The following is an 18,668-nucleotide window of genomic DNA, read 5'->3' as shown; positions in this document are numbered from 1 at the left end:
ACCCAGCTTGGGCTGACGATGTTAAAACTTTACCGCATAAACAAGATTTAAGTGGTTTCCGTCATTTTTATGACGTGAATATGTTTCATTTGAATGATTGTAGTACTGTAGATGTACTGATTGGCAACGACAACGCTTATTTGATGTGGGCAAAAGAAGAACGTGGGGGTTAAAATTGTAGTGAACCGCATGCTTTACTCACTCCTCTCGGTTGGTTGGCTTGTGGTGGTAAGTCACCCTTAGTTGAAAGCGTTGCTAAAGTGTGCAGAGTGCAGACGTCCTCAGAGTCGGATGTCATCTCTGGCTTTCAGCGTAAAATTGAGTCTCGTGATATGGAAATAGCAGACCTGAATAAATTTATTCAGGATTTGACTTTGCAAAATGAAACCTGTGAATTGTCTCGCAATGATATTTCGGCTAGAAAACTTGTCGAACCGAATATTGAGTTGAAAGATGGTCGATTTGAGATACCTGTACCGTTGAAAGAAGATATTGATTTACCTAACAATTTTGTGTTGGCGTCAGATAGAGCTGCTGCTTTAAGGAAGAAGGCTTTAAAACAACCTGAACTTTGTGATTTTCTTACCGGCACCATGAAAGATCTTAAATCTAATGGTTATATTGAGCGTGCTGGTGAAGCAGGAAATGTAAAGGGTTTTTCGTGGTATTCACCATACTTTATGACGTCACCATTAAAAAAGCGCATTGCTTACGATGGCAAGTCTGAATTTCGAGGAACTTGTGTAAATGATGTAATGTCTTCTTGTCCTGACTTGTCTGGCTTGTTAAACCCTCTGGCAGATGTCTTGGCTCGATTTCGGCTCGATAGATTTGGTTTCATGGCCGATGTGACAAAATACTTTTTTCACATTTTGGAAGCTTCAATACGTAAGCCCAATTTTATTGAACTGCTTACGTACACCAGCAGTGCCGTTCGGATCGTGAACGAACGCCCTTTGGTACCTTTGAGTGACGACCCTAGGGATTTTACTGTCATCACCCCTGCCTCACTTTTGACCCCATACTTAGACCCATACTGTGTTGTTGGACAACCACATGATCGTGACCAACTAAGAAGGGATTATCGGTTCAATTTATCACTTTCTCAGCAGTTTTGGAACAAATGGATAAATTTTTACTTGCCAGGGCTTCAGGGCCGGAAAAAATGGTTAAAAATAGCCGAGAATTTGGAGCCTGGTCAACTTGTAGTGGTGGGTTCTCTCCAAGACATTGGTAAACGTGGGAAGTATCAACTTGGGAGGGTGCATGAGGTGGTCCCACAAATTAGGAAAGGGAAGCCTGTGGTTCGTAGAGCTAAAGTTGCCGTCTGCAACTATGATGAGAGTACGGGAAAGTGAAAGTAGACTACGTGTTGAGGGATATTTCGTGCCTCGCCCCCGTAAAGAACACCTAAGTGTTACTGGTTTGAGCCTGGTTCAGTCTGCGGTGGTCGACCTTTGTCTGAGATCAGAACAGTCGATTATTATCGCAACCATTGTGTATATAGCGTCATTTAGCATGTACTTATGGTACCAATTCATGTATCGTCGTGTATTATTCTTATTGTTGTTCATTCTTTGCATGCCCTTTGTATTTACGTATTAACTTCATCGTGAGTGATTCAAACAATTTGTGTATCGTGTGTTTTTATTCATTGGCTCACAATTGTCGTCAATTCTTTTTAGTTATGCCATGACAGACTGTCATAACTAGGGGTCGCTATGTTCCAGACAATTGTTCAACAAATCAAACGTCATATATAAAAACCGATATGGTCGACTGAATCTTATCGTATTACGTCATGGAATTTTTCCTAGAAAATGATGCAATCTTGGCTCATTGTTTCTAGACTGACAAAGTATTGCATCAGCCGATTTGAACACATGTTTGAATTGCGTGACAATGTCTTTCATTATTGCGTCACATTAACTGCTTACGTGCGTTTGAGATATCGCAAATTATTCTGGTCATTCTTAAAATTGTTTGTTGGAAGTCGGTCGCACATTTAACTGGTTTATTTGGTGCTTGCTAGCCGGACAAATTTTCCGTCTTTTATCCAATTAGTCTGGTTTGTAGTGACAAGTTGTTTTAATGACGTACGGAGTTGCGTCAGAATTTCGATAGCCGCGGGCTAATTTTACAGAAATACACTTTTTGAAAAGACGTTCAAGGGAGTGTTTCTTCGATCATTACATACAGACGAACGAATCCGGGAATATTACGTTAAAATTTTCCCACGAAGAGATTATGGTTTACCGCTGTGACCAACAGGAAGGGCTAAGGGGCAGTTGGCGAGGATGTGCTTCATCGTCTGATTGCCACTATGTAACAAAAAAAAATTTTTTTCTTGTCCTTGGGAAACAATTGCTATATTTTGGTTGCTTTTGCCGAAAAAACATGAAAAATCATTATCATACCACTATAACTTTGGGTTTGTGTTCCTAAGACTAATTTGAAATTTTTCCTATTTCTCATGGCAATAACATGCAATAAGCATGTAAATTACATTGATTGTCGGTTATACCGCAATTGTTAGTAGTGTGCAATGGCTTGCCGTGGTTGCAAGCACTCAGCAGTTTTCTTTTGACGTGTGGTGTACTCTTTGCAAAAATAGCACTGTCAGAGCAGTGGTTTCCAACTTAGGGGAAAATTACCTCCGGGGAGACATATGCAATACTTTATGGGGTAACGTGGCACCAAAATTGCGCTAAAAATATAAGTTGTTCATTAAAACAATGAAAACTATTAATACTACAAAAAGTGCTCAATGCTAAGCAAAAAAGCAAAGCAGAGCGAATTAAATCAATTATGGTTGTTACTATCTGAATCCTTAACAGTCTGTTTTACTTCAAACGGATCATCAGAAGGATCTTATTCAAATAGAATCTATTTCTATTTGATTTATTAAGATTCTATTTGAATAAGATCCTTCTGATGATCCGTTTGAGGTGAAACAGACTGTTAAGGATTCAGATAGTAATAACTATATTTTGATTTAAGTTGTTCATTATATGATGTATGTTGTTCTCCAAGAGGCTCGGCAAAAGTTGGGAAACACTGGTTTAGAGAGTTACAGCCGTGCAAAAATATCTATCATGCATAGTTTACGATGCCAGTCGCTGATCAAGATAAACGTTGGGCACCACTTATTACATGTAAATACTACCGCTACCGCCGTACACCAAAGCGGTTGGTGTAGAGAAGAGAAAGGGAAATGCGTTTTGCTTTCTCCCGTGTCTGGCATGAGCCCACAAACCATCTCACAAATCTGTTACTTCGGTATGGTGGACCCAAACCAATGACAAAAGGAAAAAAAATGCCCTTCCCATCCCAGTACCGGTACCCCGACATTCCGTGACCTCTTATTGCACCTATACCCAATAGCGCAACTAGCATGCCTGTCCCACAATTACCCAGGTTGAAAGATAAACAATTCATTGCGTAAGTAAGCTCTACAGATTCAGAAACGGATGAACCATCTGTTGCTTATCTTCAATGCCGAATTGCCGGTAAAAGGTGCCCCTACTACCCCAGTTAAGAAGACGTAAATGATCTTGTCAGTAAACTGTCATTGACAAAATCGAATGTTGAGCTACTCATTTCCAGACTAAAGCAGTCGGACTAACTGGATGACAGTGTTCGAATTACTTCACAGAGAAAGCGACATCGCGGTTCTCAGTGTTCTACTTATATATTATATGAGACTATGGAACCTTTTACGTGAAATTGAACTGACATATCGTTACCAATCTCAAAAAAATGTTTCTTTTTGATTAAGTTATAAGTTTTGAGCGCTTTAAGTGACAACGCAGGTTTGCTCTGTAACAATTTTGAATAAAGGCCTATAGCACCAGGCCGGCTTTTGTTTCGTGTTTATGTAGTAAAATCGCCTTGCATAGCCTACATTGTGTTCTTCTTTATGTAATTTTTTAGAAATATCTTCTGAAAACAACATTTTCCGTTATTATTTTGTTATGAGAAAGCAAATAACAACAACTAATATTAGATTTAAGTCCATGCTAATGATCCAAAAAGATATAGGGGGAGCAAAGGCATTAACAAAGCAAAATTAGACGAAAAAATTCTAATAAATTAATCTCATACAGTCAGAACCAAAGTTTGAACTTTTTAAAAGCTCAATTTTATTGATTTAGACCATACTTAATCAGAAAATAATAGTTTTAACCCATGGACAAATTTTGTGTTACATGGTGTTGTCTAAGTCACAATCGCACATTGAGTCCGGAGCCATCTTCCATCGAAAAAGATTGGTTTTATTTTCCGCAATACCGCAGCAGCTTTATTCAAGCAACACCACTCTCTTATCTTAAGGAAGGAAACTTGTTGGAGGATTTCGGAAGGACCTGGGATAGCAGGATGTTGCAATGAGTGCCATCAAACTAGGATAACCATTGTTTCAATCGTGCGATTGCCGCGTTTGTGTGTTCCAATGGACTAACTTTGATAAAGCTCTTGTGTGACTTGAGCTTAGCCTTAATATGTTTGTGTTCATAGAGAGGATGGCGTTGGTCGGATATAGCCTACTGTAGGCTATGTATTATTCTTTATTTTTTGTAGCAACTTCTCTTCGGATATAGGGTGGAGCTATGGTGGCTAGTCTATGGAGGTCTTTACTTGGTGTTGGACGGAATGTGCTAGTTATGACTCTCCATGCTTCGTTTAGTTCAGAGTCAATCACTTTGGTATGGCTTCATCTGGACCATACTGGAGAGCAGTATTCTGCTGTTGAATACCATAGAGCCACTGCTGTCTGTTTCAGTGTATGTTCATCTGCTCTCCTATTTGAGTTTCAATCCTTTGCAATAGGTTATTGCGGTAACTAATTGTTCTTAAGTTTTAGGAGATGTGTGTTATAAGATAGGGTTCTATCCAATGCTATACCAAGATACACAGGAAAGGGTATATTGTAGCCTACTGTAAAGTAGCGTTTTTCCAGTTGATGTTAAGTTTTTGACTAGCTTTATGATTATTTGAGTGAAAGCAGGTAACTTGGGTTTTAAAAGGGTTGGCGTTTAAACTTCAGTGCTTGTAATAACTTAGGTGGAGTACTCGGAAAGCGCTTTTGTTAAGGTCTTTTCTACTAACAGATTTTTTTTTCGGTTGGGTAGCCAGACAGAGGTCGTCCGCATAAATGAAACGGCGTAGGCTACGTTGGGAGGCTTTGGTTGATCATTAGTATAGATAGATGTTGAATAAGATAGGTGCAAGAACAAAACCTTGTGGTACGCCATAACCTTGGATTCTCCAACGACTTTACGACCATTCATCTTGACAAAAAATCGTGTATTTGTAAGAAGAAAATGAATTGCTTGGGTAATTGTGGGATTCTGGATAACTTGAAGCAATTTAAGGAGCAGGGCTTTATGACTGATTGTATCGAAAGCAGCGGTTTAGTCTACGAAGACTGTACCAGTGACGAGCATCTGTTGAATCCATCCTCCATATAAGGGGTTAGGTTTAATTGCTACAGGGAGTTTGGTTCAAATAGTAGTTTGGGTATTAAAAATATTAATTAATTTCTTTAAAAAGGTTATGTTTTTACTTCTTACAGAATCTAAAGAAACAAGCTTACTAGTTAAAAGCACTTAATGTTAAGAGTCGCCGTGTTTTTTTATAACCAATCTCCAAATTTCAAAAATCTCTTCTAAAAGTTGAAACGAATCATGGAGCTCGTACCTCGAAACTGATTCCATTGTTCCCATCACAAGAAATCTCAATTCTTGAACCGAACTGAGAGCCACAAGTAGTTGTGAGTATTGTTGCGTTATCAGGGGTCGAAGGTAAAGCCAGACAATGCGGCTCCGCTGTAAATTTTCTAGTTTTGTTTTAATTTTCAACATTATGAGCAATAACTTAAACGTTTTCACCTTTTAAATAATCACTGAAAACAATTTAATAATAAAACAACGTTTTTGTAGATATTATAAAAATTATAAAAAAGATATTAAAATATATTATTATAAGAGATTATAAAAACCGAATTTTTACTAAAACATTCATTTAAAATTCAGGGGTGACGAACCTTTTTGCGGTTGCGGGCCACTTCGTCCATTACATATGAGTTATCGGGCCACACAACTTTTTAATCGTAACCTACTACGAAATCTTTTAGAAGCGACTTAAGATATTATTCATAAAGAGTAACAAACGGCATATGAAAGTAATAATACCCACACAGTTGAAATTATCTTACGCAGAATCGAAACATACAACAGTAAAAAATAAAAACAAATCAACTTGAAAAAAAAGGATAGAGCAACAGTACTTGCATTGATAATGAAGACAGTTTCATTTTCGAAGCGTTTGCTTTCATATAAGTATGATTTCTTCTTTTTTTGGCTCGATCTTTTTTGCTCAAGTTGACTAAATATTTCGACCATTATGCTCGGAAACAAATTGTTTTGCGTGCCACACAAAAATCTTGGACGGGCTACATGCGGCCCGCGGGCCGCAGGTTCGTCACCTTTGATTTAAATCAACAAGGAATGCTATGCAGCAAAACGACATTAATTTTTTTGTTTGGAACAGTCCCAAAGGCAATTTGAAACTGTATTTCACCCTGGGATATATCCGTGATTTCATTAAATACAGTTTATGATAAAAATAAGTACCGTTTAAGATTTTGAACCAAGTTGTTACAAAAATTACCTCGAATTGTAATCAAGAACGAGCAAACAGCAATGTTCCCGCTCGCATCGACGGCTTTATAGTTAAACGCCCGAGTCCCAGAGAAATGCAGCGGAGGCTCATTAGTATGCTAAAAAAATGCGTACATGTATTACAGTGTAAATTGAAATGGTTATTACAGTAATTAGTTATTTTGTAATTTCACAGTGTAGATTCAAACGGTCTGTTATAGCCTGATGCTGCGGGTTCTTTTTGGCAATATCAAATTACACTAGCTTTCGGAACACAGTTCCCTAGTCATGTGCTATGACGAATGGTGTTGAAGTCAGTGATATTGCCAAAAAGAACCCGCAGCATCAGGCTATAACAGATCGTTTGAATCTACACTGTGAAGTAAGCAACGATCATGCTGCTAAAAGCGAAACTCATTCAACTACATATTTTGTAATTATTGGTAATGCTGAATAATCAATTAATAAGTATATTTAATTATTAATAATAATAATTAATTACACTTATTTTAACTACTGTAATAATTAGTTATATTGTAACCCATATTGAATAGTTCTTAGCTTAGCGTTCACAGCTGTAATTGGACAAGCGCTAACTTGCTACAAATATGTACTAGCTATCTATTTTGAAACCACAACATCTTTCATTTGTTTTTGTTATTTTTTAGGTGATGGAATTATGACGACGCTGATTCCAGATATTTACGTTCTTGACCAAACACCCAATCATCAGTTTTAAATTCAAATTTTTATGGTTTTTCCGCCTTTCCTTTTCTTCGACGTAAAAGCTTACTGTGACTGGTAGCCTGCAATCTTTTTCAACTTGGATACGACAATGACAAAAAATAAGACAACATATTATGTTTTCAGGAACAGAAAACATGTCGCTTCGCTATTATTATTGCTTCTTATCATTATTAGCCTATTATTTTCTTTCGGGATAGAAAATGATGACCCAAATGTAGGCTGCTGATTAAAAGATATTTAGTGTAGCCTAGGTCTATTAATAACAACACATGTATTAATTGCACAGTGCATCATTCTAATTAAGCACCTTATGAGTTTACATGAGACTTCATGGTCCAAAAGATGCCAAATGATCAAAAGATGCAATTACATTGCTGAAAGAAGTTTCAGAACACTGGTTTGGCATTGAAAACTGAAAACCTAACCCAAATAAACTAAACAGAAATTTTCTGGTTCAATCAGTAAACAGACAAACAAAAATTTAAAACGCAATTATAAACTTTTAGTTTATGAATCAGCTTGCAGGCATCGATTAGGCTACTTACAGTTGTCTTTATTGTTACAGGTCCTGATTCATCCGTTGCTACTGGGATGGTAAAATTAGTAAAACCTTTATCAGAACATACATCGACTGATTTAACTACCGAGTCTGGACAGGTATCCCCGAAATCTGGAGGGACATCATCCTCTACAAAAGTGGATAAGAAAGGTAGAAACTGTTATTTTCAAGCCATGATGTAAAGGAATTAGATATATACTTTGAATACTTTATTGTTAAAAAATACACTACCATATACCGAGTTCAGAACTTCAAACTTTTTTCAAAATTGGTGGAATAAAAGCAGAAGGTGGAGTAAAAGAGAGAAGAGCACTCACTTCTTAAAAAACAGAAAACTCAGTAACTGGAGTACAGGAGGTTTTTTTCAAAAAACTTACCAAAGTTTATGACCTGGGTGCATGTGTTATTTGCTGCACTGTATACATAATGATACCCACAAACACACATGCGTTGAGTTTCGCTTGGCAAACAAATTTGAGGGCATTTCTCTCCGGCACTGGAGCATGTAGAAGTGCCTTGAAACAGGAAATTGATTTAGATTAGTATGGGGCTTATTAGTTTTTATCAGATTCATTATGACATTTCTTGTAATTAACACCATTTTAAACATTAGCACCTTTTCTAATCCAGGTGCGGTTTATCAGAAAGCATTTTATGTCAACATAAGACTTCATATTTTACCTGTAGGTTGGAGAATTATATGCATACTTACAATTTTGTTAAAGAAGTGATTTGTTTAAATGTATAAATTTGAGGTATATATTCTTGAAACAACCGTAGCCTATGGACCTAAAAACAAAGTGACACCGTTCACCAAACATATGATAAATAAAATGACTTGCGCTACTAGGCTACTAGGTTACCTCCTGATGTTTAAGAAAGATGCTTGGCTTTTATTACCGACGTTTCGTCAGTCAGCATGACTAACTTTATCAAGCGGGCTGAAACAGGTAAACACAACCTGTTCAGCAACAAATTGCACAACACAAAAACATACTGATAAAATGAATAACGCAGCAAGAATCAGAGTTAAAAAAACGCAACAGATTACTGCTCAGTTTAATTGATAACGCAGTGATGCCTAAAAACAGCAGGTTACTATCCGGCAGTGTAAATTCATCTATCTCTAGGCCAAAGTCAAGAAACATTGAAATAATATGAAATAAGACTGAAACGGAATTAGTTGTACTAAGGATTGTGAAAAAGCTCTGAGCAAAGAAAAAGATGAACGCAAAATGCCACCAACTCAAAGACTCACGTATAAAACACAATCTTTTAAGTGAATAGGGATTTAAAAATGCTGTCGATTTGTAGAATATAGAGCTTTAAAAGAAAGAAGTTGCAAATTTTGGGCTTAACTTTACATCCTTAAATAGCTTAACAAGCCCATGAGTATTCAGGCCTGACGATGAATTGTCATTATGGTTAAACCAGTGTGTAATGATTTTGCTATATTTTGGGTGTTCACTTTTTTAAAGTTTTATGTCCATACTTTATTTGCACAGTTACTCTTCATATTATATCACATTAGTCACCATATCAGAAACCATAACAGTCACCATATCCCAAAAACGGTCACCATATCAGAAAAAGAAACGCTTTCTTACCTGTATGAACGACCGTAGAGCTATCGATGAAACGAATTCCAGACAAACCGTAGAATATCTGTGGTCCATATGGCTGTACGGTCGTTTCGTTTGCAACCGTTGTTGTTTCGACAACGTCGCTAATTAGCACTCGATGAACGTATGGGGAGTCACGATAGGTGATGTAAAGATGGTCTTTGTAGGATGTAAGTTCAGCAACAAGACTAGTAGGTATCTACAATATCATTAAGTTTTTTGTAATTTCAACATTTATTCCATCACTGAACACAGAGTAAATTGAAACTTTGGTATTTTTTAATATACGATGCTTTTACAATATGTCATAAACCTTAATTCATTTTCAGTAAAAATACTTTTTACGGCTATTCTACTAAAGCAAGTAAAATCGTAAGAAGGGCGTAGTCAGCAAAAAGTATTGGGAGTGAAGGACAAACAAGTATCTTCACAGATGTGTGTGAGGCCGCAAAGGAGTTGCCGAAGGCGAAGCACCCAAAAGAGAATTAGGGGCCTTCCGCAGAAAAAATTTGAAAAAAATACCTTAACATCACGGATTTTGAGAGTACTTTCAGTCTAAATTAATAGTAAAACTTGGTCAACTCAATGGTGCTGTATGCTGTAACTGAGTTTGAAATGTTCAATACTTTTTGGGGGAGGAATTTCCTCCTTTGCCATCCCTGACTACGCCCCTGATCTTTGGATATGCTTACTATAGGAGATTCAAGCGACAGTTTTCCACTTGTTCCGCTGTTTAAGTCAAACCAACGAATTCCACTAAAAGTTTCTTCGGTCCAAAATACAGTGTTACCTGAGAAGCAAAAAAATGCAACGCACATGATGTAGCCTAGAAGTTATTATTAGATCTTATGTAAAAAGACATGCAAATGTAAAAAAAAAATTGTCAATCGTTTATTGTGTAGCCTACCGTAAGCTATTAAACAAAAGAGCTGTTCGAAGCAATAATATTTTCTTTTAGAATTAATTGTTTAAAAGAATTTAATTTCGACCACAAATAATTATTGTTTACAATAGTTATACAAAAAAATTGCTTTGGAACAATCAATTTGGAATTTATTATACCAGTTGTTTTCCAACTTTTTTAGAAGCCATGCATATTGAAAATTGAACTCTTGACGCACTTATGACGATTGATAACCTAGATCAGGGGTCACCAAATGGCGGCCCGCGGGCCGCATGCGGCCCGCCACGCTGTATCGCTGCGGCCCGGGGAAGGTATCAGCGTACAAGTATAACCAAAAATACTTTTCTTGAAGGAGTTAAAGAGCACAAAGGCAAAAAATACTTTCCTGGAAGCATATTTTCGCATTGCATATGATTCCACCGACCGACCAATCAGATTATAGTTCTAGGTTGGGGTTGCTTAAAGTTATTCCAATGCGATGTCCAGCCACACTGTCCCAGTGGTTGATTAAAACGTCTGTTTTCGAATTTCAAAATTGTCTGTGAGCATAGGGTTGCTTATTTTAAGTTTGCAAATGTCCTGTAAACACTAGTGCGAGTTTCACCGTTATTGTGTTTTACGAGCAGTGTTCTCTTTATGCAAGCTTTTGTTGGCAAAATGGGTCGGTGTACCAACTCAATTTATAATAAATTGGCAATATATTACATTTAAATTTAGAGACTTTTTCTGATTGTAGGCCTATTATGAAAATATTTAGCTTAGTAGGCCTACTGCAAAACGTTTTTTTTTTTTAAGAAATATGGAACGCTTCACGATTTTGCTTGTCATCCTTGCGCAGGAGCCATGCTAATCTGTATCGTTCCAATTATAGTATATGTACTGCCGAAGCAAGTACTGCAAAATGTTGTTAACCAACAAATTCTTGCCACGCTGATGAGCACCGCAAGTGACAGTTGTCTATAATAAAAGAAAGACGGTTTTATAGATTCTAACAGAAAAGATGAAAAACCAACTCATTGCTTTTTTAGAGGGAAGACTGTTCATAAATTACGATTTTTCTGTGATTTCCACAAGCGTTTGTTTCATGGTACCTGGTGTGATGATGTCTAGTTTAGCGTTGGTGGTGCCTTCAACATTTAGTTGCAGAATGGCCACTCCTTGACCTACAACAGCTGGTGCTGTTCGCCCTGACAAGGGCGCTGTGCTTGGTCTGGGGGTGCCATTCTGATGATTGTTCTTCCGCATAACTTTATAGCGACAGTTGTAGCAAGTTTAGTTTCCCAAAGTCGGTGCTTGCGGGGGCGGCCAAGTGGAGGTACTTGCTTTCGTCGGCAGAGAGTGCTGCTTGTGAGTGTGGTGAAATGCCGACGGCAGCACACATTATCAAGGATTGCCGGCCATACAGACCTCCTCATGGTATGGAAGGCCTAGTTTCCATCGATGACGACACCAGGCAGTGGTTAACCAACGGATGCCCTAACATATAGCGACAACACGAGAGAAGAGAAGATGGTACCTGGTTTCTTTTTCACTGTTATTGGAGCCTATTTTTTGCTGATATGTTTGCAGGTCACTATTGTTGCCTCTATTGCGATGTGTCAATCATTTCCTTGTTTACTGAAACTGTTAATTGCAAGATATCATTTGCGAAGCGAAGTGACAACACCACTCTTGCTTGGCGATGAATATTCTGATGAAACCGCTCGCCTCACTACAAGTGCACAAAACAAGTGGCTTCTATTTATTAGGCATTGTTAAAAAAAGTCAAAAGTGTTGTAAAAGGAGCTTGGCCTGGCAGTAGCGTTGTTCGATTAATTTTGTTGCTACGGTATTCTAACATAAATATGAACAACATGTAACGCTGGATAGGCTACTGGGTACGAAATGCGTTCTTTTCTAGCATAAGAGTCAACCTACCTAACATTTTATTAGTGCGGCCCGCCACAGCTCTCCTTAGTGCCAAAGTGGCCCGCATGCAAAAAAGGTTGGTGACCCCTGACCTAGATGTATAGACTACTCTACATTGAGGAAGGTGTATCATAAGTATGGCACTTTATGCAAACTAGGCTACGCTATAGGCCTATAGGTCTTCACTCTACTTACTTTGCTCGTCAACAGTAAGTCCGTATGGGAAGAGTGAATCGTTAGCTACCGTCATTCCTCCACTTCCATCTAGATTGCTTAATTCTACTCGTCCAATCGCATCAAGTAAAGAATTTGGATGACCCCAATCAGTCCAAAAGATTTTTCTAAACACACAACGGACAGATGCAATTTCTTGGCAAAAACTGGCATTAAGATTAGTTACTTTGAAAACTGGCAGCTCATTTTATTTTAAAGCAGGTTGACTACAGTAAGAAATAATAATTAAATTTAGGCATACATATAAATATTTGCCTAATTTACAAAAAAAACTCCAGTTGAACTCTAAGCAAGGGGTACGTGATTTATGCTAGATCTCGATTCTTATCAATTTCATTCAACATTTGGTTATATTGAAGAAGATAGGTAGCAATAGTTAAATAGCAGTGGCGCACTGTAACCTTTTTTTGGATGTTCACTTTCTATCAGCAAGTTTAAAAGACAGACTAGTTTTGCGGATTGGTTAATTGCTGTTTAGTTAGAAGTTGTCTAAAAATGTAAACACCCAAAAAAGTGGTCACCGTACGTCCCTGGTGAACAGTTATAAAGTAGTAATTGGCAATTGCAGTCAAAGCTTAGGAGAGATCGAACTGAAATGGTTGGTGTTAAAATAGACACTACATAGTGTCATTATTTGTCAGCAAAGGAAACTGCAAAAACTACTCCATTGGTGATATGCAGGAGTTGAACTTCATTGGAGGTAATTCGCCAAAGTTTGGATAGGATAACAGACATCAGGTTGACTAATCTATAAGAAAGAAAATATATTTTCTTTATTTTCAAAAGGAAAAAAACAGCTAAATATAAAGTAAATTATCTTTACCCCAACGTGTGGCTCACAATTAATTTCCAGACAGTGAACACATTCTCTACGTGCAAAGTGGAAAAAACATTCGGTGTGTCCAATGACGAAACAAGAATAGCATCAGAGATTGCATCCGCAAAGTAAACATTTCTTGAAATATGATCGATTCCAATCGAAAGAGCTGCGGAGAAAAAATTAACGATTAAGGAAATTCAATAAAACGTCATAAATTTGTTGTATTATAAGATAAGTTTCCGTACACTTGTATGTTTCATGGCTACCGAGAGATAGGTCTACATCTTCAAGTAGCCATATGGTTTCAATGTTACTTTTAGTTCTAGTCGAGTTAATGCCTGCATTTGAAGCCTTGGATTAAGTGGGCGGAAGGCAAAAATGTAAATTTTGTGGCACTTTCATGCATGTCAGAAAGCACTTTGCTAAGGTTTAACACCCGCATGGGAACAGATGTTCTTTCGTCCGTCTAACTTTAATCAAACTTGAATCCAAAGTCCAAATAAATCGATTAAATAAATCAATAAATGTTGTTGAATATTCGATGGGGATAAGGTCATAAATGCAACATTCTAAAAACTTGTAAAAAATTGAAATTGATAGCAACAAACTTGGCCATTGTATTTTGTGAACTTAAACTCGCATTTACAAGCGAAACAACTTTGATAAAAAAAATTCTTGGTTCAAAAAGAAAGCCGGTATTTACAAATATTAAAACTTCTATTTTTTTTTTCAAGTTTGAATTCAAGAATTTATAAGCTAAGTTTTTAGATAAAGTCAAAATAAAAAGATCGAGATGTTCAAGTTAATACGTTTGTGTTTTAGTTTGAACTTCTGAATCGTACTTGCTGTACTCTTCATGAACACTTCTTTTCCTTGTCCGTTTAAGGATGCTCTCAAAATTAGTCTTTTGTCTATATCAGACCAGTATACCATTTTATCTTGATAATCATACTCCACTGCCTGAACAAAACCAGTATCTTCTATTGGAAGAGCAGAAAACCTTTCAGGGTTGTCAAGAGAGACCTGCATTAAGTGCAAACACATATAGTTCATGCTAATTTACTTTATTGGGTAAATGCGTTCACAGTTGTCGTCATATCTGAATCATGGACTTCTAAATAGTAGCATCTGGACTGGAAACTCAGTGTGCAACATGAGGCCAAACAGTGGGTACAACAGTGGGCCAACAGCCAAGTAACTAACCCTGTTGGCCCACTGTTGTCCCAACTGTTTGGCGTCATGTTGCCCACTGAGTTTCCAGTCCAGATGCTACTATTTAGAAGTCCATGTCTGAATGTCCTGTCGCGTTTCTCAACAATCATTTGGCTTCTAATCCTTGCTTGCGGTTATTTGTGTTACAATTTTGGTAAAGAGGTCACTTTCTTCAACCACAGACATATACAACCAAGCAACCACACGGCATTTAACATAATCCATTAAAATTGAACATAAACTATAAGCTACAAACGTTTTCGGCCATACACAAGTTAGCCCTTATCAAGTAACAAAAAATAACTGTTTATCATATCTACAATGAAAATGAATAACTGATCTAAACACTGAATTGAAAACGAAATGCATAAAATGAAACGGCAGAGCAAAGGAGACAGGCACATCACATGACGTTTAAATTACGCGAGGCAAAGACGCATCATATGACGCATCAAGAAAAGACGTTGAGTAAATAAGAAGCGCCTGAGGCAAACAACTGTGTATTGAGGCGAGGATTGTCTGATTTTATTAGCAAAGCCTCGTGGATTTTAGTGTCGAATTCGGTAGAACATTTACGCATAATTCTGAACGACTCCAAGGATGGTTTGTTATTTGAACATGTTTGGCAATCGAATATGTTATCTTTAATGGCACTTTGTTTGTTCAAATTAGTTAAATCTAAATGCTCCCTCACTCTCGTGGCCAAATGCCGCGTAGACATACCGATGTATGTACAATTCGTGTCATGCGAACAAGTGAACTTGTACACGACATTTGAACACAAGTAGGAGGGAGTCCTAAATTTAAGCTGAAAATAATAGCCAATTTTGAACGTTTTATACACAGGAACAATATCCACGTTGAACTTCATTTTGATAAAACTAGACATATTACTGACAAAGCGTCTCGATGCTTTACCCACAAAGAAAGCTGTAAGAAAGTTTTTCCATTCACCCTCGTCCGCTTGAGAGAGCGTAGAATGTGAATCCAAAAACCCCCTCAGCACCTTATTGAAAAACCATGTGGGGTAGTTGTTCGCAATAAAATAAGACCTTAAACGATTGACTTCAATATTAAAATTATCAAAATTAGAGCAAATATCTTGTGCTCGCTTTAGCAGGCATTTAATTAATCCAGATTTGTAGGTTGAAGGACATACAGCATTAAAATTGAGAAGGAGGTTGGTGTTGGTTGGTTTTCGCCAAACCCAAGTGTCAAATTTGTTTTTATTAATTTTAATTTCGAAATCGAGAAAGGGAATGGTCTGGTTGGCTTTTTCTACCGTGAAAGTTATATTAGGATGTTGCGAGTTGAGAATGTTGAGAAACTGCATACAAAAATTATCATCATTAAATATGGCAAAAACATCGTCAACATAACGTAGGTACAATTTAGGATGGCAGTTCACATCAGTTTCAGAAAAAATCTTTTTTTCAATATGTGCCAGAAAGAAATTAGCAAGCGTTGGACCCAGAGGCGAGCGCATTGCCACACCATCAATTTGTTTGTATAATTTGTCTTTGTATAAAAACATACCTTCGGTGGCGATGTGCAGCAGTTTTATGTATAAAAATTTCTTTTTTGATAGATGGTTGGTTGGGTTGGTCTTGCGAAAAAATACAATTGGCGATAATGTTTATAGTTTCTTTTAAAGGAACATTGGTGAATAATGACTTTACATCGAAGCTAACCATCAGTTGATTGGTAGCACAATGGAATTTATTAAGTTTTTCCAAAAAATCGTTAGTAGAATTGAGCATGTAATCATTCGGTATATATGGTTTGATAATAGAGTCCAAAAACTTTGCCAAACCGTAATCAGGGGTGGAAATCATGGATACAACAGGACGCGCGGGATTGTCTTTTTTATGAACTTTGATAAGACCGTAAAGCTTACCTGGGCTGCTCCCAGAAGGAATCAATTTTCATGTTACGTCTTCATCAAATTCTTTGAGGTACTTTCTCACATAATACCCAATAGATCTTTCTATGGAAACAATCGGATGAACTTTGGTAGTAGTGTTAATTTCTTTAAACTTTATTGTATCATTTACAATAGTGTCCAATTTGGAGAAATAATCAGAAGAGTTGAGAATTGCCGTTCCTTTTCTCTTGTCGAATTTGCATACTTTAATATCCTTGTTTGAAGATAGAGATTTTAGTGCTTTGTGAATGGCCTGATTTCTTTTGGACGCGCACAACTGTTTAGAGTTGTTCATGAAACGCTTCACAATAAATTTGATTTCATCTTTAGCTTCAGAATCTATGGAAATGTTCTCGTTCCGTTTTAAAGAGGACACAAGATGTTCTACGTTTGCTTTTACGGTGCTCAAATCCATTTTCTACGGAAAGATGTGGTTTTATTGCGAACAACTACCCCACATGGTTTTTCAATAAGGTGCTGAGGGGGTTTTTGGATTCACATTCTACGCTCTCTCAAGCGGACGAGCGTGAATGGAAAAACTTTCTTACAGTTCTCTTTGTGGGTGAAGCATCGAGACGCTTTGTCAGTAATATGTCTAGTTTTATCAAAATGAAGTTCAACGTGGATATTGTTCCTGTGTATAAAACGTTCAAAATTGGCTATTATTTTCATCTTAAACCTAGGACTCCCTCCTACTTGTGTTCAAATGTCGTGTACAAGTTCACTTGTTCGCATGACGCGAATTGTACATACATCGGTATGTCTACGCGGCATTTGGCCACAAGAGTGAGGGAGCACTTAGATTTAAATAATTTGAACAAACAAAGTGCCATTAAAGATAACATATTCGATTGCCAAACATGTTCTAATAACAAACCATCCTTGGAGTCGTTCAGAATTATGCGTAAATGTTCTACCAAATTCGACACTAAAATCCACGAGGCTTTGCTGATAAAATTAGACAATCCTCGCCTCTATACACAGTTGTTTGCCTCAGGCGCTTCTTATTTACTCAACGTCTTTTCTTGATGCGTCATATGATGCGTCTTTGCCTCGCGTAATTCAAACGTCATGTGATGTGCCTGTCTCCTTTGCTCTGCCGTTTCATTTTATGCATTTCGTTTTCGATTCAGTGTTTAGATCAGTTATTCATTTTCATTGTAGATATGATAAGCAGTTATTGTTTGTTACTTGATAAGGGCTAACGTGTGTATGGCCGAAAACGTTTGTAGCTTATAGTTTATGTTCAATTTTAATGGATTATGTTAAATGCCGTGTGGTTGCTTGGTTGTATATGTCTGCGGTTATTTGTGTAGGCGCAACTAACGGGGGTACAGACAATAATGATTTCAGCAGGGGGCTTCGTCATGTGACCACCCAAGAGACGAGAAAAGTGCAGGCTTAATTATTCGAGGTATAGCCTATAGACAACTCTTTGGCTTTAATTTACTTTGAAATTATAGCCTAAACGTCGAGGCGTTTAAAAATTTACATTTTTTATTTGCAATCAATTCTTAGGTAAGCCATTAAAGTTCACCTGAAATATCGCTTTGAGTCTTTCATCCCAAATCAAACCAAAGTTATCTTCAATCAACGGAGAGTCACATGACCTCCCATCTTGTTGCAGATTAAATCCCAGTGAACAAGCACAAACAAAGCTCGTATCTCCATCACTGATGCAAAGGTGGTCGCAGTTATTATCAGTGCAAGGATCTGCATCAAAATGATGAAGACATAAAATTGTAGCCTACAGTTGTCTGTATTTACGTAACTCGCGGGTGCTTTATGTGATAGGCCAAAGCCGTCCTTAACTTATTGAGTAAGTAGCGTCTTTAACTTAACAAGTTAAAGTCGGTCTTAGACAGGCCTATATTAAATACTTGCACTAGAGGTAGGCTACTAACAGATAGCTCAGTTAAGCCACTTAAACTTCAATTTCTGGGAAGCTGTGTGCAATCAGAGCACACTCCTTTCTGTCATTTTGTTCATAAGACTTCGGCTAGGTTACTTATATTTTATTATGAAGTCTTTATTATTTTTAGTTCCTGTTAAATTTGTATCTAAAGAGCTGGCTTACTT

General features: G+C 37.2%; 1 protein-coding gene and 1 non-coding gene across 2 annotated transcripts in view; both read right to left on the bottom strand.

Moving 5' to 3' along the window:
• The window catches only part of LOC145770208 (low-density lipoprotein receptor-related protein 2-like), a 55,965-nt gene that overhangs the window by 17,264 nt on the left and 20,033 nt on the right, over nt 1-18,668 (bottom strand). Inside the window, exons 9-18 of the mRNA XM_082581799.1 lie at nt 18,127-18,302; nt 14,296-14,476; nt 13,457-13,619; nt 12,595-12,740; nt 10,280-10,377; nt 9,573-9,786; nt 8,343-8,480; nt 7,952-8,094; nt 6,670-6,778; nt 5,698-5,825 (exon numbers count right to left, since the gene is read on the bottom strand). Coding sequence (XP_082437925.1) covers nt 5,698-5,825; nt 6,670-6,778; nt 7,952-8,094; nt 8,343-8,480; nt 9,573-9,786; nt 10,280-10,377; nt 12,595-12,740; nt 13,457-13,619; nt 14,296-14,476; nt 18,127-18,302 — 1,496 coding nt within the window. The remainder of the gene's footprint in view (nt 1-5,697; nt 5,826-6,669; nt 6,779-7,951; nt 8,095-8,342; nt 8,481-9,572; nt 9,787-10,279; nt 10,378-12,594; nt 12,741-13,456; nt 13,620-14,295; nt 14,477-18,126; nt 18,303-18,668) is intronic.
• LOC145771444 (U6 spliceosomal RNA) lies at nt 11,285-11,386 on the bottom strand. Its single transcript, XR_014289232.1, has one exon. It is a non-coding gene; the product is annotated as a U6 spliceosomal RNA (small nuclear RNA).

This window comes from Aplidium turbinatum, chromosome 5 (assembly GCF_918807975.1).
Source record: "Aplidium turbinatum chromosome 5, kaAplTurb1.1, whole genome shotgun sequence".
NCBI lineage: Eukaryota > Metazoa > Chordata > Ascidiacea > Aplousobranchia > Polyclinidae > Aplidium > Aplidium turbinatum.
Note: the sequence above shows the minus strand (reverse complement) of the source record. Positions and strands in the feature narration are given on the sequence as shown.